At 39.0% G+C, this 22,412-nt stretch overlaps 1 protein-coding gene across 9 annotated transcripts in view; it reads left to right on the top strand.

Annotated features, from left to right (window-relative positions):
- LOC148035720 (histone-lysine N-methyltransferase ATXR3-like protein) overlaps positions 1-19,457 on the top strand; it is a 35,610-nt gene extending 16,153 nt beyond the window's left edge. The window contains exons 2-7 of one of the 9 annotated variants that reach the window (XM_087677731.1): positions 13,205-13,402; positions 14,581-14,872; positions 15,877-16,039; positions 16,118-16,272; positions 16,692-16,810; positions 19,060-19,457. In XM_087677731.1, coding sequence (XP_087533857.1) covers positions 13,205-13,402; positions 14,581-14,872; positions 15,877-16,039; positions 16,118-16,219 — 755 coding nt within the window. In that variant the 3' untranslated portion in view covers positions 16,220-16,272; positions 16,692-16,810; positions 19,060-19,457. Of the gene's footprint in view, positions 1-13,204; positions 13,403-14,580; positions 14,873-15,876; positions 16,040-16,117; positions 16,273-16,447; positions 16,540-16,594; positions 17,099-19,059 lie in introns of those variants that run through there. The other 8 variants (XM_087677737.1, XM_087677732.1, XM_087677739.1 and 5 more) reach the window with 8 other exon arrangements.
- Positions 19,458-22,412: the final 2,955 nt, after the last annotated feature.

The raw sequence follows: 22,412 nt of genomic DNA on the forward strand, positions 1-22,412 counted from the left end.
TCTCGCCTGCTTGCTAGGTCAGAAAACGACCTCACGACCTGCACGCCTGCTTGCTAGCTCCTGCTCGAATTCTGAGAAATACGAACTCCTTAACCGCAGCTTTGATACCAAGTTGTAGTGACGAGTCACGCACAAAGATCGAGACAGTAGGAGTTTCTTAGTCGCATGGAGAGATAGACAGAGTGAGAGAGAGTAGAGCAGAGAGTGCACGATTTTAGGTACAATGACGAGAGTGTGTCCCTTTAGGTTTTTAGATAGACATATATGTGTAAGTACAAGTGCTAAGGGTGTGTTTACACCCGAGCACATTTAAAGACACGAGGCCTTTATTCCCAACAATCATTAGTATCCCATGTGAGCACAGTCTCTTTGTTGGATATGGAGATTGCGTGTGTGACCAATAGGCTATGGCGGATGGAACTCCATGGGGGGAGAGAGAGCTCAACCTCTTGTAAGTACACATAATCTGAAAGATAGATTGATAGTAATAGGTGAGATGAGAGAGATATAAGTACAAGTGATAAGGCCTAAATATATAGACAAAGGTATCCACTTACACCTTTGACCCTTATTTAATACTAAGTGGTGTAAAAGGTGTAAATATACTTTTGTGTATGTGACCAGCAAGCTTCACATAGAGGGAGAGAGAGAGAGAGAGAGAGAGAGCTTTTAAAAGTACACACAAATTGAAAGATAGATTAATAGTGATAGGTGAGATGAAAGTATAAGTGATAGGGCTTGAATATATAGGCTAAGGTATCCACCTATGTCATTGACCCTTATTTAATGCTAAGTGGTGTAAAAAGTGTTCACACCTACACACACAATAATGTTTGTTCACCATAGGGATAAATAAATCTAACAAAGCTCCCTTCTAGTCATGGATGATTGAACCTGTGACACGAAACATTACGAAAAGAAAAATGAAAAATCTTATCTTCCTTCAAGTCATGGGTGATTGAACCTGTGACATGAATCATACGAAAAAGAAAAAGGAAAGGTCTTACCTTGAAGAGGTAGTGTCTAATTTCATATAATGATTTTGGAAAAGGAGATACATAAGTAAGAGAGATACATCACGAGGTAGGTCATGATATGCTTTATGGAGAAGTTTAGGGACCAAAGTAAGATATGGTTTAGAGGTGCATGTGCATGGCTCAGAGGCTAATCAAAAGCCAGTGTGGCTTAGAGGCATTGGGCACATGATGTGAGGCCAAATACGTGGTTATAGTTTTTAGGATCAACTTAGAGGTCATGCACGAAGTGGTTAGAATCCCCCTTGAAACATAACTTCTTTGTAAATTGGATGAAAAGGAAACAGAAAGAAATAAAACTCATTTTGGATTAAAATACGGGAAGAGGATTCCACCCAATTTTAGTAAGTGTTGGAAAGGTCTTAGCTCAGGCGTGAGCATGACCATTGTCTAATTTCAATAACCTAAATTTTAATTTTAAAATTTAAAATTTTATGTATTTTTATAGAATATATTTTTTGTTTTAATTTTTTAAAAATCGAGATAAAAAATCCTGTCTTGATGCTGATGTTGTGGACATTGCAATCAATGTCGATTGCTTGTGATGACGTTGCCAAGCATTGGATGCTTGGCGGGTCATTTTTTGACTAATATCAAAGGCGAGTACTAAGGTGGTCTTCGACATATTGATGGAAGCTCCGATTTGATGGGTGAGGGCTTGAACATGAAAAGCCCCAAAGTTCGGAGAAGAAAATTTGAGAAATTTTGATCGAAATCAAAAATCTCCAAATTGCATGTGAATTGCCTCTAACAAAAAGGATGCTTTAACTTTAATTAAGTTTTCATTAAAAAGTTATCTCCAAAATAATGTTTGGTCGAGGCAGAAAGAAGACGTTGGTGATGTGGATGTGGGATAATAGGCTAATGATGGACTGTAGGGTATGTGCAAGGCAAGAAGATGGGTAGCTTATTGTGGCAAATATGTTTGATAGGCACCGACGACTGGGCAATAGAACTGATGGGGAATGCCATGATAGGTTGAGCATGTGCCATGTTTATCCACTTTGGTCCAATGTAGGGTATGACCTAGTGGTAGATGCATGACAATGGAAAGTTAGGCAAACATTTGCAGATTGGGTCATCGAGCATCACAACCAGAAAACAGGCAGAATTAGAATGAATGGGGTGCAACTAGAACCAATGGTGGCACAACAAGTCTAGAAGGGTGTCCCTTCTTTTGCTTCTTCTTCTTCTTCTTCTTCTACGTTAATGTGTAGTAGCCCTAGACACGCTCTGAAGCAGGTTGGTGGGTCTTGGGCAGCAACTGATGAACTCACAAGGCTGAGTTATCAAGGGAATATGAATGTGACAATTGGCAGCATTTGAGATTGCTCTGATACCATTGTTGGTGGGTATGGAGCTCACGTGTGTGATCAGTAGGCTATGGCAGATGGAACTCCGTGGAGAGAGAGAGAGAGAGAGAGAGAGAGAGAGAGAGAGAGAGAGAGAGAACTCTTGCAAGTTTACACAAAGTGAAAGATAGATTGATAGCGATAGGTGAGATGAGTGAGATGAAAGTATAAGTGGTAGGGCTTGAATATACAGGTATCCACCTACACCTTTGACCCTTATTTACTGCTAAGTGGTGTAAAAGGTGTTCACGCCTAAACACACACTTTTACACAACGTGTGTTTACACATGAGGATAAATAAATCTAACACTCTTCTTAGTTGTCCTCGTCAAAATCAGTTGGGAGAGGATTAGGATGGTTAGGACGCTCATAACCTCTAGATTCAATGTACCATAGCTGCTTTTGTACAAACCAAGCTTTCATGACAGCAGTCCATGTGAGATAATCAGGGCCGTGTAAATTGTCATGAGTGGAACAACAAGGGGGAGCCATTTGGAGAGGATAGGAATAGAAAAGAAAGGAAAGAAGAGGAGAGAGAGAGTACAACCAAACCAAGAGCATAGACTGTATGATAGAGTTCACATGCAATGGGTATGAGCTGATCACAAAAATCTCCATGCTGAAATCAGAAAAATCTGCGGACAAACAGCCAGAATATGCTGCCCAAAACTGTAGGAATCAGCAAATGAGCAAAATGCAGGGAGGCTGAGCAGTCAGCAGCAGTACATGAGCTGCCCAGTGCAGCATGTGGACAACAAACTGAAAATGCAGAGGTAGAAGGAAAAAACGTTGGCTGGGGATGCATTAAATGCAGCAAATGTAGGTCTGTATGGCTGAAAACAGCACGATTTGCAGCAGGTTGAGGTCGCTTGATCAGCAGAAGGAATTCTCAGATTTGTAATCAGTAGAAATCAGCACACAAAGCAGAGATCCTGAAATTCGATACCATACAAGAAGTGAATGCAGCAATGGAAGCATAAACAGATGTTGTAATAAATTGGTAAACCCAAGGGCAAAAGAGAAAAACACAAAAGAGCAGTGCAAAGAAGAGAACTCAAAAGAATGCTCGGGAAGTGGAAACCCATATACCAAACAGGAGAATGACACGTATAACAATGAGTCATTGGCTTGTAGATATTGGCATTGGCTTCCTCTCTCCACAGAACGTGTAGGTGACGATGTAATTGAATGAGGAGGAAGCCTCATATACGAAGGACAAAATAATGCCAAAATAGGAGCAGGTAAGCCAGTATTTAATGGTGATTGGCCAGCAACAATAAATACCCAAATACACATCATAATGACCATAATGAAATGCCTAAAATGCCTAGAAATTTCAAGCATGTGCTAGACTCACACGAGCTGACTAGACTGCTAATAATATTAGAGCAGATAGAAGAGCATTTTGGTGGTCTATCCAAGGAAATCCGCGACTATTGCACAGAAACTAGTGCAACCACCTTGTCATAACTTATTGAGAATGTAGTAGTGAACACTAGTAGACGCATTGCTAAAACATACCATGCATCTTGAGGGCAACAAGCCCATCTTCACAAAGAAAAACAAGAAGGTTAAAAGGGCCTTCAGGGATGGTTTTCAACTAGCAAAAAGGTTTAGAAAGTGTCAAGTACTTCTTGTGTAGAAAAATGCATTGAAAGGTAATGACGTGATTGCTCTAGAATAAGCTACCTCCTCCGTCAAAAGAAGTAACAGACAGGTTAGGGCTCCTAAAGTCCTCGTTTGACTCAGACTGAGGCTTACAGGCAGGAGATGACAAGGCATGACAATCATGACTGCTAACAAATGCAAGTGTGATGCAAGCCTCTTCTAGAACATTCCAAAGAATTATCTAGAACCTTCTTAGCATTGTATAGTACTTCTGTGAATCTTGTAGAATGTTCTAAAATGTTCTTGAATCTTCTAGAAACTTCATGGAAGGCCTATCCTTGCTTGAGCATCCGTTACAAGTATGAGCCTAATGTTCTTATTTTCTTTCCATCCATAGACAAATAGGCAGTTTGAAAAGGCAAATGCTATTGGCTTAAGATCTTGTTAAATGCTATGTGTATGCTTATAGCAACATAGTGCACAGTTCCACTGGCAAGGCATCATTTAAGATTGTGGAAGAAAGTCCCACCCATTTTGCATACAAAGGATAAGATGTTCAAGGCCAACAAGTATGTCGAGAGTTAGAATGAAGCTCATACTAAAGTAAAGATAGCTCTACAAAAGACTCGAGAAAAGCAAAAGAAAGCAACTAATCATCACGGTAGAGCTTTGGCATTTATAGAGGGTGGTTGGTTGTTACGCTTTGAAAAGGCAAGGTTAAAGAAAATGAAAGATAAAGAGTATCTCTTCCCTAAACTCAGCACGAGGTATTATGGGCCTTTTCAAGGATTGCAAAGGATCAATGAGGTGGCTTCTAGATTGAAGCTACTTAATCATTGGACGATTCATAATACTTTTCATGTGATTCTTCTTAGGCCTTTTAATGTTGATGTGCTTGAGGATATTAATGATGAGATGTAGCCAAAGGTTGAGGAATGTGATGAAAACTTGGTTTCGGAGGAGATATTGGCACATAAGGAAAGGAAGGTCAAGGGTAAAGTCTTGTTTTGCTATGTGGTGAAGTTTCAGAATTATGCACCACTTGATGCAAAATGGATGGAGGAGAATCTTGATGCTTTTCAATTGGAGCCGCCTTTGGTTTTGAGCTTAGTCAGGCTTAGTAAAGTGCAAATTTGAAGCATTGCATGATACTCAAGCGGGTGGGGGGGGGGAGGGGGATGATGCTTCTACTTCCTTGGTATAGATATGCTCACATATCTAGAGGCCATTTGGAGATCTTTAGATTCTCCATAGGCTCTTCTATGATTAGTTTACTAGACACATATGTTTCTATAGTTATGTTTGGTTATTTACTAGTGCAGTGAGTACCATTTTGATAACTGTGGATTTGTATAGTTGTGATTGGTTGTATACTAGGATAGTAACAACCATTTGGGAAAAAATGTACATTACTAAAACATGGAGTAACAACAATGTTCTCGGTTACTTTGAAACATGTATAGATAATTGTAAATTGGCAGTACATGGAGTAACAACAGCATGCTTGGATACTTGGAAATATGTGTGAACAATTTTACAGAGATAATACATGTAGTAATGATAGTATGCTTAGTTGCTAGAAAACATGCAATAACAATAGTATGCCTAGTTTCTGAAAAACATATATTTGTGTTAGATCATAATTGCATATGATTGGGGTTGCTTGTGATGTTTTAAGAGGGGAGTATGTCACTAGAATACAAAATGAACTTAATGATTTAATTAAATTTCACGAAGATTTTTAATTAAAATGAGCTTTAATTTTGGTACTACTAGCTTTTGACATGGTGACCATTGCACAGATTGTGAAAGATTTGACATTGGGCATGCAATGGACAAGTGTACGAGCTATGTGGCACAAGAGCAAGGCAAAAGTAACAATGTGCAATGTGAAACTTTCATTAAATTGAAAGTTTGCATTTTGGAATTGAGTTACATTGAAAGTTTTGCTTAGGTAGCAGCTCACTTAGGGCATTTAATTGATTAAGCAGACCTTGAGCTGAAGTTTCGTCTGATCAGCAGCTTACTTTATGATTAATGACAAACTCATCAATTAGCACTTATTAAAAAACGAAATCAGATTGAGGAGCAATGGATTAGTTATTTGGAAGGCTTATCTTGGCTAGTAGAGGCTCCTCCTTTCTCACTTTGAGCAGGCCGAGTTTGGAGACTATTATTCTTCTCTTCTTTGTTACAGAAATTACAGGTTTCAGCCATGGAATATGAGCTGACAGCATGGATCGACAGTGGACAGCAGCCAATCTTCTCCTCTTGGCACGGGGATTACATGGGGCAGCCTTGTAACTCCATATACAACAAGGTATGCTGCTGTTGTTGAACTAAATATTAGGAAAACATGTAATTACAACACTATAGGCTGAGATCAATTAGTGATGTTCTCAAAGCTTCATTGTGAGAAATCCCTCTGTTTGTGAGAGGAACAACGTGGGGTTGCATGAAACCATGCAAGATAGTTGTCTAGGTGAATGCTCCACGAAATTGGGTTCAAATGCTGGCTGTAATTTTTAGGGTTTGGCAAGTTGAAGTGTTCGATCACACTTTTTAACATTCTATAGTTGGTTAGAGGTCAACATTGAAGGTCATAGTGTCATTGTGCACACGTGGATGAGTTGTGTCGTGAGAAATTAATGAAATACAGCCATTTATAACCAATTTTGAGCGTACATTAGTAATCTAAAAAAGGGGCACCAAGCTTTGGGACCAATAGGTATCATGCGTAGTCCAAGAGCACTCTTATCTCCAATTATGTGTAAATTTTTCTTACTAAATTTATTGTTAATTTGAATTAAGTGTTTGCTAAAATGTGGTCTATTGCCCTTCGGGCTTTTAAAGGCTGGTTTTAATAAGCGCAAAAAAAAAGCCTAAAATAATCTCCCGTGTCCAATCCACATATACACATGCACAAACTTACTCATGAGCTGACTTATTTGCTAATAATTGTGTTTTTCTAGTTATTTTGATGTGAATGCTTCCCATATATATCAACACTTTTCAATCTTTTTGATAGAGAAGCATTTTATACTTTTGTGAATACCCATTAGATTTATTACAGTTTTCTTATTTCTCTAGTCAATTGGATGTGAACATCTCTATGTACATGGGCATTTTCAACATTTTTACTAGAGAAATATTTTTTAAATATGTGAACATCCATTAGGTTTGTTACACTTATTGTGTCTCTAGTCGTTTTGGTGTGAATGACATGGGTACCTTTTACCTTCTTGTTCAAGAAAGCTTTTTCTTGTGTGAGTACCAAATAGGGGTATGGTACTATAGTACTTTCATCGATCATTTTCACATTAGTGAACATGACATTCCAATAGTCTCTCTCACTTCCTTTCTATTTAATGTTTAGCAACATTTTTTCCCTATTTGACCACCCATTAGGGTTTGGTACTGTAGTACCTTAGGGTTGTGCTTTCATTCTCTCGTTTTGACATTAGAGTAGAGGGTGGAATAGCATTTGTGATCAAGAAAGCAATATTTTTGTTAGTAATTTGTTTATAGAGGATATGGAAGCTTCCTAGATATAGACAATGGCAATTGGCATTGACTTCCTTTGGACGGTTAGCAAAGAGTGGGAAGATATGATGTTGGTATATAGAGATGCTGTTATTGACTAAGACACATGGATTAGACATGGATGCACTTCCACCACTACAGTAGAGCTTGGATTGCCGATACTTAGATCTCATTCATATAGGGCGGAATCAAATTATCAAGTCAAATATTGCAAAGATGGATAGAGATTGTACATGGGTGCACCCCCTAGATCCTCTTGGCATGATTATGACACAATATTGACATAATTTCTTACATGTGTCGGTAGATGGATTCATTGTCAGGCTAGCATGCATGGATGTTCACTTCCACTGGATATGTGTAACGTAGTGCCATTAGATAGACATAGACATCATCACCCCAGCTTAGGATTTAGATTGGATGGTACATACATGTTTGAGGATGCATGTATTTGAGAGTTATGTTACTAGGAGGTGGAGTCAGAGGAGCACTTTATTTATAGATCTACTGCATATTATAAATCTTAAGATCATAGGGAGATTTCATTGCCTTTTTTGGGAGGGGTTTGGGCGTCTCTGTAGTGTTGTGAAACCCTTCACCCTCGACTCGTAGTTTGCGTTTTTGTGTTTTTGCGTTTTGCGTTTAGGGTTTGCAGCTCCAAAAAGGGGCGCTATCCTAGACTGATTGTGCCTATTTATAGGCCACTCTCATTCATTCCTCACGGTTGATTCAGTCCGTTACCTCTTCTCTCTAGCCTCTCCACTATCCTCAGACCCCTTCAGGAGGACATTGCGGTTCGTGGTTTGTGGGTGTCTTCATCATCTTCCTTGTGCTACGGCACCCTTGTTCCCTTGTATCACATTCACTCCATGATTCAGATCTTCATCATTCCATTCAGCAGAGTTTCTTATCTCTTTTCTTCTCTTCTCCATGTTTGCCGAGTTCACTCCGTGTTCCTCCCCGCCAACCCTACTGTCTCACTGGTACATCATCTTTTGACAAGGTATCAGAGCTGGACTTGCTCTCCTAGCGGCGAAAATCCTCCACTCCAGTGAAGGCAAAGACCGGTGGCGGATTCGGCATCCACTTCTTTTCTTCTTCCGTTGTATCAAAATCTCGTTTTTGCAGATTTCAGGGTTTTAGCTTGTTGTCCACACCCCGTTCGCGGAGTACATCTCAGCTGAAGCTGTCCATTGCTGTCTCCATCAGTTGGCGTTGATTTCCAGCCCTCTTCACGCAATTTGGAGCTGATTCTAGCTAGGCGATTGCTATTCTTGTGCAGATCTGTTGCCGTACAGCCTACCACATCATCACAGTTTTGTTGCTTGCGTTTTTAGTCTTTCTCTCTCCTGCCGCCTGCGTTTTTAGTCTTTCTTTCTCTTGCAGGCTGTCCTACTTGCGTTTTTAGTATTTTTCTCTCCTACAGGCTGTCCTGCTTGCATTTTTTGTCTTTTTCTCACCTACTGCCTACGTTTTTAGTCTCTCTCTCCTGCAGACTACCTTGCCTACGTTTTTAGTCTCTCTCTCTCCTCTTGTCTACATTTTTAGTCTTTCTCTTTCCTCATCTATGTTTTTCTACTGGCTGCAATCGCTTATTGCTGGTCGCATCCTCCTACCAGTGGAGTTGATTCCAGCAAGGCGACTGCTGTTCCTGTGCAGACCTGCTGCCGTACAGCCTGCCACGTCATCACAGTTCTCCTGCCTGCATTTTTAGTCTTTCTCTCTCTTGTTGCTTGCATTTTTAGTATTTTTCTCTCCTACAGGCTGTCCTGCTTGCGTTTTTTGTCTTTCTCTCACCTACTGCTCACATTTTTAGTCTTTCTCTCTCTTGCAGACTGTCTTGCTTGCGTTTTTAGTCTTTTTCTCTCCTGATGCTTGCATTTTTAGTCTTTCTCTTCCCTCACCTACATTTTTCTACTGGTTGCAATCTCTTACTGCTGGTCGCATCCTCCTCCCACTGGCAGCTCACTTCCAGCCCTTCCATTACCCTCCCACCCCTTGAGGCGGACATTGCGGTTCGTGCTTCACACTACCCTCACACCCCTTGAGGTGAACATTGCGGTTCATGGTTCATGGTGGTTGACCTCTTCCTTCTCCAGCAAGGCACACTGGTATCCATGGCTTCTTTATCAATAGATGACCAGACTATTGGGTGCTCCTACTGTGGCATCACCGGACACACCACCGATGCTTGCCGACTTCGACCTTTGCTCCCCACCCCCCAGAGTAGATGCGACTTCCACCAGGCACTCCTTGTGCCACCTTTTCTTTCTGGGCCACAGAGAACGTTCTGCATCAGCTATCAGAGTACTATACTCAAGGCAATAAGATGCATTCGATGTGCAGTAAGTCCTTTCGAGCACATGGAGGATCAATTGGCGCTACAATCTCCTGGAGATCATCGCAATGCCAGCAGCAGTCTTCTCTCACTTATTTTCAAGTACAGTGGCTTCCACGATCTACGGCTCTGCAGTCCGCTCCACCGAGAGATAGTGATTGTTTGATACCGTCTTGTCATTAGTCCGCTTCTTCAAGAGACAATGGTTGCTCGACTCCTTCCTTTTCTTTGGCTATCTAGTCTACTCCATTGAGAGACATTGACTGTTGCCCACCTCTTGCTCATTTTGAGCCCCACCCTTCCCCAGCCTCGACTACTTAGGTTCGAGAGGCTACCTCTAGGAGCTCTTCGGCACCCCAGATACCTTCTTCAGCACAACTGGCGGCACTTCCTTCATCATCGGACATTTCAGAGTCTGTGATCTATGAGTTTTTGGATTCCTTATCTACTTCAGAGGGGGATGCTATTTCTTTGCTCTCAGAGGGGGCATCTACTTCTTCTTCGACTTGAGCGGGGGCCTCTCCACCTCCCACCTTAGAGGGGGAACCTACTTCACATGATGCTCTTCACCCATCCTCTACTTTCTTGGGGTGACTGTCTTCAACCAGTCATCTCTTCCATTGATATCCAGGATCTTCAGGTACCACCTAGATCGGGATCTCGGAGGTCCAACCGCGACTTGGTGATGAGGCATTCGTATTCCTCCAGCATGGATGCACGGAGCTAGTGGCTTCTTTCCCGAGGTTGTGTTTCGGTTTCTCCAGTTCACTCTGTCTACTGGTCTTTACTGCAGGTTCCCTTTCTGGTGGAAATCTTGGATCTTAGGGGTTCTCTACATCTTCTTGCCTTGGTCACTTGGTTAGCACAGAGCCACCTCCCAAGATTGAGTACGGGCATATCCTTATGGTTCTCAGCACCACACAAAGTCCGATATTTCTCTTATGCATTGCATGTTTTCATCATCTATGTACTAGGGCGCTTGGGCAAGTGAACAATTTCCCCACGAGGGACACTGTCCAAGTGGCACTTGCTGCATGAGCATTCTTCAGCATGTAGCATTGCCTCTCCACCTCACTCTTCTCTTGTTCCCCTTTTTGGGCCTGAGAGGGGGTGTTGAGAAACCCTTCACCCTTCACTTGCAGTTTGCGTCCTTGTGTTTCTGCGTTTTAGCATTTAGGGTTTGTAGCCCCAAAAAGGGCCGCCATCCTAGATTGACTGTTCCTATTAATAGGCCACTCTCTCATTCATTCCTCACGGCTGATTCATTCAGTCCGTCACCTCTTCTCTCTAGCCTCTCCACTACCCTCACACCCCTTCAGGAGGACATTGCGGTTCGTGGTTAGTGGCTGTCTTCATCATCTTCCTTGTGCTATGGCACCCTTGTTCCCTTGTATCACATTCACTCTATGATTCAGATTTTCATCATTCCATTCATCAGAGTTTCTTCTCTCTTCTCTTCTCTTCTCCATGTTTGCCGAGTTCACTCCGTGTTCCTCTCTGCCAACCCTACTGTCTCGCTGGTACGTCATCTTTTCACATGTAGGGTGATGGAGTATGAGGATCAGAGATGCCTAGGATTGTTATTATTGGGGCTCTAGACACATAAAGGGAAACTTCCGAGGAGTAGGACAAAGATAGGGCTAGAGCCAATGAGCCAATAGGTTCTTATAGATTTCTTCAGCGCTAGCTCACTAGACACTACTACTATAACTACACTGCTACATCATCCATGAGTTAGAGGGGTCACAACAAACTAGGCAATCACACTCCATAAAGCACAATGCCCACCACCTCGTTGTTGTGCTTGACATCCTTACCTTCGGTAGATTCAAGCCATCATTGCTTGCCACTAGAGACGAGTAACCCCTCTCAGACGGAGGGATTAAAGCCAGCCTTCCTCCTCGGATAGGGTGGTAATAACCTGATTTAACAGTAATTAAAGCAAGTAATTAATTCACATTAATTGAAATGCACACTTTACCTCTTAATTCTTGGAAAATGGACAGCCTGTTCGCCCCAAAACTGGTGTCTCTTTCAGCATTTCCTTATCTTTTATTGCAAATGGATGGAGTACAATTGAGACTCACTGATCTCCTCTGCTAATCCAAGTGCTACTTCTTGTCATTAATGATCAGCAAGCCTTCAAACTAATTTGTCCCTTGGTTTGCTTGGGGAATTGGCCTTCACCCTGCTCCTTGTGAGACAAATTTAGCTGCTGTAGGGAAAAATCAAGTCCTAGATGCATTGGCTTGACCAAACACAACATTTTAAGGGACAGCAATCAGTACTTCACGCAAATGCAATTATGATGCACTTCCTCTTCTTAGAGTGACTGGATCAAGCCAACTTTCCTTGTAATAGACATGAAAGTTACTCTAAATTGAGTTTAACTTGCGACTCAAGTGTATGGTTTTCCACTGACTGTGAAATTCCTCCTATAAGTGAAGTGTTTGCTTTGCTCGGCACTCAAATAAAAAGAAGTGTTTTGAGTTCTTGCATGATTCTACATTTCTGTGTCACAGATCTGAAAATTGTGCTAGAATGTAACTTGCAATTTTTATAGGTATCTAACTCGCCCTACTGATTTAATGGGCTGTTTTGCGCAACAGTGCTTCCCTATTTAGGATATGGTATCATAGATGAACTATTAATGTTTTGTTGGTTTGATCTGAAATAAGGGTTTCAGCACAGAACAGAAGAAGAGAAAATGTGAATGAGTCGGTGATTCCCTCTCAGCCTTGGCACTGCTTAATAATCCCTTAGTAAGTTTAATGCATACATGCCACATCATCAACTGACTTGGCCTTGGCCCCTGTTCACACACATTAAATGGTGTGAGCCATTGAAGTATGCGTATATTCTATAATACATGGACGGTCACACCTAACAATGTGTCCCTGTGATTGTTAGATAAGTGGATACAACACACACACACACACACACACACACACACACACACACACACACACAGACATGCACCCATGCATGAACAAATGTGTCTCTCCCTCCCAATGTCCCCCTCCCTCCTCCCTCCTCCCTCCTCTAGTGCTTGCAGTAGTTTAGCAGGATGGAAACTTCAACGTCCTTCATGGTTCTTGAAGCTGCTTGCAGGTACTGGCCTAGTTCATCACCAAAGTTGCACTTCTGGTAAACGAGCATTTTTAGGATGACTACTCCATAGAGAACTTTGAAAGTTACTTTCTGCTTGTTTGCTACTTTGAAAGCCTATTTAAATCTTGATTTTGAGGGCATGTATGCCTTTATATGTGTATCGTATACTATTTATTCAATTCAAATCTATACCAAATCTTGCTTGCTTCCATTTGCAGTTGTGATGAGATCTGGTGGATGGTATTACAAGGATCGTTTGGGAAGAACCAGGGGCCCAATGGAGCTTGTCAACCTCAAGACAGCCTGGGCAGCAGGGATAATTGACAAGAATACATTTATTTGGGGGGATGACTTAGATGAATGGGCACCTATAAGCATGGTGTATGGACTTCAGACATGTGTCGAAACACCAGACAGTAAGCTTCCATTGTGTTAAGTCTTCTTAATGCTAACAATTGAAAAAATGATCTGCTGCCTAAAATATGGATGTTTATGTGCTAGTCTATAAAGCTTATGTATAGGTAGGTACTTAGGTTGATTGTGATTGCTAGGGTAGAGAGGCGCATGTGTATACGTTGTGCATATTGTGGTTGATGTGGCAAGGCATTGTCAAATGACGTGTTAACTATTCTTTGAAGTCGTGAAATTTCTGTTTCTTCTCCTGAGAGTGGAGGTTGGTCATAAACAGGGTGGATGACTCTCTCTCAACCTTTTATAATCTTCTCTTTCCTTCTCTAACCAAGCAATGTAACTTTTTTGAAATTCCACTGCTTTATGCTTCTGATTGGCTTGTGTAGTATAAGAGTGCTGGGCTTTAGCAATCATTGGCTTGTTCTATGGTTTCAAGCATTGCTATAACACTTATATTGAATCAAGGGATGCAAATACGAAAAATTCTTGTATTAAACTTTGCAAGTTACTTTAAAGGACCTTATGAAACATTTCTCAAGCAAGCGCATGGATGTTCTGCAAAAGCATTCCAGTCAAATTCTAAGTGCCTCTAGTAGAGAAAGCAATCAAATTCAAAAGAGTTTTTCATATCCTTTGTTTGTGATGCTTAGTCAAATGCCTTGATTGTTCATCCTTAGATCTAGATTCCTTCTTGGTGTGCACACAAATGCTAGTTGTCTATACTGTCAAGGTAAGGTCAATCATGTCTAGGAACAGGTTCATTGTGTGTTCGGTACTCTTATCTTATATTTCTTAATTGTTAGTTTTTGATCGGTCAATAAGTCCTACATGTATTTAAAACCGGAAGTGCCTAGGTAAATGCATATATTGTAATCTGGTTGGTGTGTTCGATTATGGTGAATTTTAATATTTATGCATGATCTTTCTGCATGTTCATTTTCATTCATGGAAAACTTGACTATAAGTTGAGCTTTTGTCATGCTGTGTTGTACCTTGGATGCAACGTGGTCGCGTTCAACCTATGAGATCTGTTGAAAGCCCTGCTATTTGTGGCTTAATGTGCCTTCCATCCCACCTTTTTGTAGTCTCTTATTCTATGTGGCATCCTTCTCTTATATATTATGGACTGTAAGTGGATTTTAAGGTAACCTTCTGTTGACTGGTCCTTCTATTTTGTTCACAGTGAAGCTAGCAGCATTAGGATCCGACCTGGTGCACAAAATTGCAAAAGGTTTTCCTCTGTGGACCCCTAGAAAAGGGCATGAAAAGAAAAGCTACAAGCAGTTACAAGATGAAGCTATTGAGAAAAGAGAGAGAGAAAGGGCTGTTTTAAGGCTCAATAATGGGATTTGGCCCGGGGAACGCTCCCCCAGCCATAGTCTATTTCTGTGGGCTGGTGGCTCTGAGTTTACCACGATTCTGGAGGAAGATCAGAATAAATATTTCCCAGACAAGTTCATTCCATATCATATGAGGTGACTTTTCTTAAAGCTTTATCACCTTATGCTGTATGTAAGATAGGGGTCTAATCTTCATGCTTTTTCTCTGAACCATATCTGCAAAAGCTCCTTAGATGAGAGGCTCGCATGTCCAGGTCTTGTAGCTTCTTAGTGTTAGAATAGAGCTATGGTAATCCTTTTTTCTGGGCTAAAAGATGTTAAGTATGAGCTGGAATGTAGGAGCTGTATTAGAAATCACGAAGAGACTTGTTCATGAGGGAAATATCGATTTCCTACCCTGATGTCAATTTGACTTAGAAATAGATGTAGACAACATAAAGCTTATACAGATCCAGATTTCAGATATAGATTAGAAAGCACCAATCTTCCGCATGTAAAAGACTGGAACCGGAAGGAAAGCAGCAATCTCCACATGATGCTGAAACTGGCAAATCAGCAGATTGATGCAATATGCATTTTTTCCACAATGTGGGAAAGCCCTTGTGATTCTGTGAGTACAAACTGAAACTACTTACTGTACATTGTTATATTTGTGGATATTGAGGATCGGTGCCCGCAGCAGCTGCCAGCCACTGACCTTGGATCACTAGAGGGCTCATTTGGATGGCATCTGGTGCAATCACCACAATTTGGACTTAATCCTTGTGATGAGAGCTTGGTGTGATATGCTGCTAGCTTGCTGGTTTAGGCTTGGGGTTGAGCCCATTTTGGCTCTACTGTTGGGAGTGAGCTTGATGTCTATCCTTCTAGGTTTTCGTGTTATATTCATATCGTTTGTGTCATGTTGTATGTGCAACTTTATCTATGTGCTTACTGCTTGTTTAAGTCTATGCTCTTGCATATTCAATTTTTGGACGTGGTCTGGACATAATCAAGCCGTGTAGGTTCCACCATTCTAATAACTATGTATGGAGTGTTCTGCCATTCTAGTAACTATGCCTGTCTATGTGCATGCTAATTGGAACCAGCTAGTCATAATTTTATCAGTAACTGTCTTCTCTTGTTTCAAACTTTTGTAGGAAAAAGCTAGCACAGGTAATTCCTGGTCTTCGTCCTTGGGAAGTGCTAGATGTAGAGGAAGTGATGGAATTTGTGACCTATACTGGGAGATGGTACCGTGATGATCTTGGTGAATTTGCCCTTGGTGCTGACTTTGAGGAAGAATGGAGTGAAGATTTCAAGGTATGCCAGAGCGACTCTGAACATTTTTCTGCAATCAAAGTAACATGACTATTGCCTCACCATGCTTGGCTGTTGCAGGAAAAATGGGATGGCTTTTATGATGATGTCCAAGATGCTTTTCGGAATGTTGATAAGGAGACTCTCTTAAAATCATTTGGAAAAGGTCAAGGAAAGAAGTAACAAGATGAGGATCTGCACTGCTAATTGAGTTCTCTTTCTCGAACTTTTCTTGGGTTAGTCTCTTTTCTGGTTTTCCTTTAATTAGATTAATGTATCTGATGTGATATGAGTGGAGAGGAAGATGACCAGCAACTGGCAAAAGTTCTCTCGTCTTTAACAATCATGGTTTTGCTTTAGTGGAGTTTAGAGTCCTTTTCTCTCCCTCTTTTTTTTTTTTTGAAAAAACAGGGTGCTTTAGGACTATGTGCTCGAGGGTTTAGTGATCATGTCAAAATATATTTTATTTCTGCTACAACCTATTAAAAGGTCTGCAAATTGAGGTAGAAAGTGAACTTTATTATGAAGTCAGTCTCATTAAAGTATTTCTGATTGAAGACATTCAGATCTGGCTATTCAATCTGCAAAATGTGAAGGCCAGTGGCTGGCGTTTTCTTCCATATTTTGAACATTTCGTCATATGCTAGGAGTGCAGGTGGTAGAATTTATCAACAGACACCCAATCTCAACAGTTGAGGAGCATTATGGATACATGATATTTCCTACTGCTTGGAAACTAGAATTTGAAGATGTCAGCAGAGTTGTTCAAACTAGGTAATCCAGAGGATGATAATGTTACATATCCATCAAGTAGTGATAAGTGTCAGGCATATTGTTTTGTGATCCTCCTCACAGGGATTGGTGCACCAATTGTATTAGCTTTGCTGACACAGTATTCCCATTATTTATCCAGTTGCACAGGAAAAAGATTTGGCCGCTCCTAGGAAGTATTTCTGAGTTTTGATTTTTATTTAGGGCTGTATGAGGATTCCATTTCAGTTCTGAAGATGTCTGTATTCAACTAGTAAGTACTTGGGCAGGTGCATGCCACTGTTAAGACAACTATGACTGCATGGGCTCAAACAGTAGGTTAATGTGCTAAAGAAGTTTTATTGGAAGAGTTCTCTTTTCTGACCTGCATATTAATGTGTCACTATATTGTTAATGTCCCCTGTTTGCCCTTGCAAATTGAATACAATGTGATAGAACACATGGCTAGTTTGGAGGCAGATTTGTAGGTCCTACAAGTTTAGAATGTTTCGTGAATCTTTAGATTTAAAAGATCTGCATGACTCTGTCTACTCTTGTACAGACCTACCTGGAGGTATAGTTAATACACTGTTTGATGCCCTTTTGTGGTATTTTGCTCATTTTCCAGCATGGAAATAGATGTTACTTGCTCTGAGAATTGCCCATGGGGTGTGGCTAGAAGTCTTTTGATTGTTATGGGACTCTCACGTGGCATACACACACAGATGACACGCCTGTGGGTGATTTTTGTTGAAGAAAAGTCTAGTGATGTGGCTTTGTTTTGCCTATTAATGGAAAAATCATAGCACTTGTATGCCTATATGCGTCCCCAACAGAAGCATAAATGTATGTGGTAGGGCCATCACCAATCTTTGGCCCTGGTTCTTAAGACCTCAAAAGGTTTCCTGGTGCCAAGTCATTCCAGTATCCTCTTATCTTTTCTGTTCAGAGATATTTGAGCCACTAGGATATCAAAGGTGCCTAATTATAGGTATGTGGACTTGTTTTGCTTGACCATACAAAAGAGATCTTATTGCATTATTTAACAGGTAAGAATTTAGATTTTAAGAAAGTTTTCTTACCCCAGCAGCCATGCTTTATGAACATAAAGCCTCCATAGTTGCTGCCAGGTTGCTCTAAATAGGTTTGCCGAAAAAGGGCTAATCATTAGCAAAAGCTGTGTCATAGTTTACCACCTGCTTGTGATTGTCTGCCATGCAAATGATATTGTTTCACCCATTTATCCAAGTACATAATGCATGTATACATGTGCATGCATGCGCACATGCTAGAATAATTGTTTTGTTTACATCCAAGAGGTGCATTTAAAGCCATGTAACCAAATCTCTTTGCTACAGCCCCACAATTTTACTACCATTACCATAAAGAAGGTAGGTGCTTTAATGACAATATCTGTGTTTTTCAGAATTTAGTTGGCTTGGACTCTTAGGTGATATCCATATATTTCAACTATTTTTGGTGGTTCAATAATCATGTGTAAATACTTAAAAGAGTGGAAATGTTATTAAGGTACTTGAGAAGGGATTTTTGGGCTGCTTTGAAAAAGGGATCAATCTTGAATTTGGATTTGGCCTAAACGTTTGAGAACCCTTTGAAAATAATGCATTTGCATGCAACTCATACTGTCTCGAATGATAGTGAAAAATTCCCGGCTCCTTTGTGCATGGGGGAGAATTTAACTCAAGATGGGGAAGGAAAAACAGACCTGAAATTGAGAAAACAATGTGTGGTCATGATATAGTAGTACTTGCATGTTAAATGAGATGCCACTTTGGGTGGGTTGATGTGCCAGAAGTGCTTAGAATAGTTTAGTGGTTAAGGAAATATAATGCCTAAAATGGAGATGGACGCTTATTTTCATGTTGACCTTAGTGACCTTTAAACAATATGCCATTGGTTAAGTGAAATAATGCTGGAGGATTACATGCCAGCGAATAATGAAGGAAAAGCAGATGAAGGTCCCTTTGTAGAAATGAAGGATTTTCAATGTGTAGGTGTTTTAAGAAGGTCAAGTATTGTTATCGTAAGAGGTACATTTCTCTATCAAAGATGCGAAGGTATAGAGATATTGATTTAAATGAGAAGAATATTTCTATTGATTGTTTGATCCATTGGTCTCATTTGGAATTAGAAATCTCTTTGATATTCTAGCGATTGTTTATGATGAAGTAGCCCTTTGTAATATTTCATCTTGGCTTTTGTTTAGAATTGAGATAAAGGTATTCAAAAGAGTATCCGTTGGATTTTTGTAGGGCATGTAAAAGAGAATGGCTTTAATGACTAGATCACCCCTCTATAAGGACTTGGATATGGATGACAAAGCTTTATGACTTGAATGTCTCCCACTATTGTCAAAATGTCTCCTTTGTAAGACAATGGAATATTTCAAATTGTCAAGAAACATATCTTGTTAAGTGACCACCATCTATAATGTGATGGTACTAAGAAAAGTCACATTTGAATGTGGTGTCTAAAATTGGAATGTTTCACTTCTCTATTTTGTATTGCAAATAGATGATGGTTATGTTGCCAGAAGCCTACCTAGGATTTGAAAACATGCACCCCTCTCATCACTAAGCTACAACCTTATTGGCTTTAGTTGTCGTTTGTACAATTGTGAAATTTGTAACCTTAAATTGTGAACCAATTTTGTAATCAAATTTGAATTGGAGGCAAGATAATAATTTGTGAATACAAAATTGTTGTCATGGGTATTGTTTAAAATTGATCGATAATGTTTGATGATTCTTTGAGAAGAGAATACACGAATGCAATGAAAATATCTTTAAGTGAACTTTCTCACATCCAATTGTTGTTTTGAGAAGTAACATCTCCTTGCTCTCCTTTATGTGATGTGACCAAGGAGTGCTTCAACCAAGCAATACCACTTAGACAAAAGTAATAGTGATGGGTTTTGTAATGATAATATAGAAATTGTTTAAAATGAGAAAACATACTTATATAGAGATTCAAATATCACAAATAACTCTAAATATATAAATTTAGAGGTTGAGTAATCAAATAACATAAATTGCACGTATTCTTAAATTGGTGTATGATGGTTATACAAGATTATGAAGTGTGATGTGTTATGACAAATATCGCAACCACTCAAAAGGTACTTCCAAGTTAACAAATCAATGGATTGTAAAAATTCCATAACATAAGTTTGTATTGATCGATAGGCAAATACAACAACTGATATATACATAAGTAGATGCCAATATCTAACAACAATTCTAAAACACTATTGATGGAATAGCGATAAACACATTGTCACATAGCTTACACTCTTTAGATCAAGTGATTGACTTTCAAGATAAAGGCTTAAAGGTGACATTTGGAGAAGGTTGCTCACCTAGGATTATTCATTTATGCATCTTTGGAAGAACCATGTTGTCCACACGAATATTTTTTTCACATTGAAAGTATCATTGTTACAACTAATAGAATGGTCAATCCATTTTAAAATGGGAGTTTACTTGTGTAGGCATTAAAATTTGCAATATATATTGGGAATATGTTCATGTGAATGATGAAAATTCTTATAGCTAATAACTTATGTGATTTTATAACAATGGTTGTAGTCATGAACAAGACAATGTCAAGAGCATCAACTAACATTAAAAGACATGAAATTTAATGCTAACATATGGAACGAGTATTATATTAAAAAATTGGATACAAAGATTTTCAAGTACTCAATAATTCTATGGATTATTAATAAAGAATGTGAAAGAGTACAATTTTTACGATTTAACAATAAAGAATTTTAACTTTGTTTACTTGTGTGCGCTATAGAAACGCTAGAAAACATTAAATAGTTCTTTATAAAACCTTAACCCCAATAAAAGAGAATCGAGCGGAATATATATAAATTATTTGCAAAAACTTTCACAAGTGGTTCCTACTACAAGTACTTGCTACTATTTGTATTAATTTCTAACTATTAAAAGAGAACTTTGATCTAATATTCACATTCTTGGCAAATGTATAGGTTATTTTTTCTTGATCAAATTTCAAAATAGAAGTCATCACCACTGTCAATTTCAAGAAACAATTGTGAAAAACTCAATAATAATTTTAAAATAATTCGCTATTGAGAAGTTTATAAGTTCAAACAAATCAACTCTATTTGAAAAATATGAAAATGCACTCCAACCCATGATGCAAAATAAACATATAGAAGATGAGGTACCAAATAGTGATTTAGTTTTCCCAAACCATTGTGCAAACAAATTTATGATAGTATATTTGAGTAGCTCATGTATTGTTAAAGAAAATTATGATAGAGAGAACTAATTGAAAAAATACATGTGGAATTTAAAACAAGAAACAAAACAAGACAATGTACATTTACAAAATGGTTACAATAAAGTAGATTTAAATGAGATTGTATACATACAAGCATTGGGATATATAAGCACACAAAAAACCAATTTTTCCTAAAAGTAAGTGCATTTATATAAACAAGCTTAATAAAAAGTTATTACTTTGGGGTGCCAATATTGATGTTCAATACATAATAACGACTACAAATAGAAAACATTTGGAGATATATAAATATAGTGTATCAACTTAACCCTAACTACACTAATACAAACATTAATTAAAAAGAAACTATATCCACACTTACACAACATAATAATATACCCTTGAAAACACATGAATCTTTTTCTCAATTTAATTTGCTAAACTATACAATCGAACATGAAATAGCACTTTGCAGCAATAACAAGTACAATTTCTATAAGCATAATCCAAATTCACAAAAACTATAAAAAGCTTACAAACAAAATTGAAACATAAAAAACCATTGGAAGAAGCATTAGCTTCATTTGCAAACCTTCAACTATGCTAATAACAACACTAATATCAATAATTGAAAACACCATAAATAGGATTCACAAAAACAATAATGCCTATTTATAGAAGACTTGAACATCAAATATAAGAATACAAAATTGCAATTCAAAAACTAGAAAACAAATTTATGAAATACTAAGGAAATACCACAACTTGTATTGAAACTCATGACAACATATCAATTTATGATGTATCACATAACTTTACAAGAAATTGTAGTCGAAAAAGAACATTTTATTATTGAATAGATCAAGCATCCACATAACAACCTCATAGAGCTTCTCACAAAAAACTTGCTCACAAAAACAAATTATGGACATATATTACTACTACTACATCTACCACATTAAGTGTTGCCTTAGGGCAATGCTAATGCCTTTGGAAGTGAGAGTGCACAACAGAAATGAAAGTGAAGACGAAGCAAAAGGAGAAGAGACTATTTGAAACATAGGAGATAGAAGGTACAAAGTGACTGATGGCTAAAAGACACAAGGCTATATCAACAATCAACCCAAACATGTACCATTGAGTGTCAGTGTGGATGCTAGATAGAAGTAGGAGGATGAGAAAAGAATGTGGACAACTCATTGCATAAAGTCTGAATGGAGTGAGGTGGAAGGTTACCTACAAATATGAAAATTGAGTCCACAAACTCGCATACAAAGTGGCTAGGCCTAAAATATAGGCACCCATGTCAACTTACCCAACTGTCAAAAATGGTGTTATAGTTGACCGTTGT

This window comes from Lygodium microphyllum, chromosome 5, assembly GCF_053477565.2.
Source record: "Lygodium microphyllum isolate KBCC chromosome 5, Lygodium_microphyllum_v1.1.10, whole genome shotgun sequence".
In the NCBI taxonomy this organism is placed as follows: Eukaryota; Viridiplantae; Streptophyta; class Polypodiopsida; order Schizaeales; family Lygodiaceae; genus Lygodium; species Lygodium microphyllum.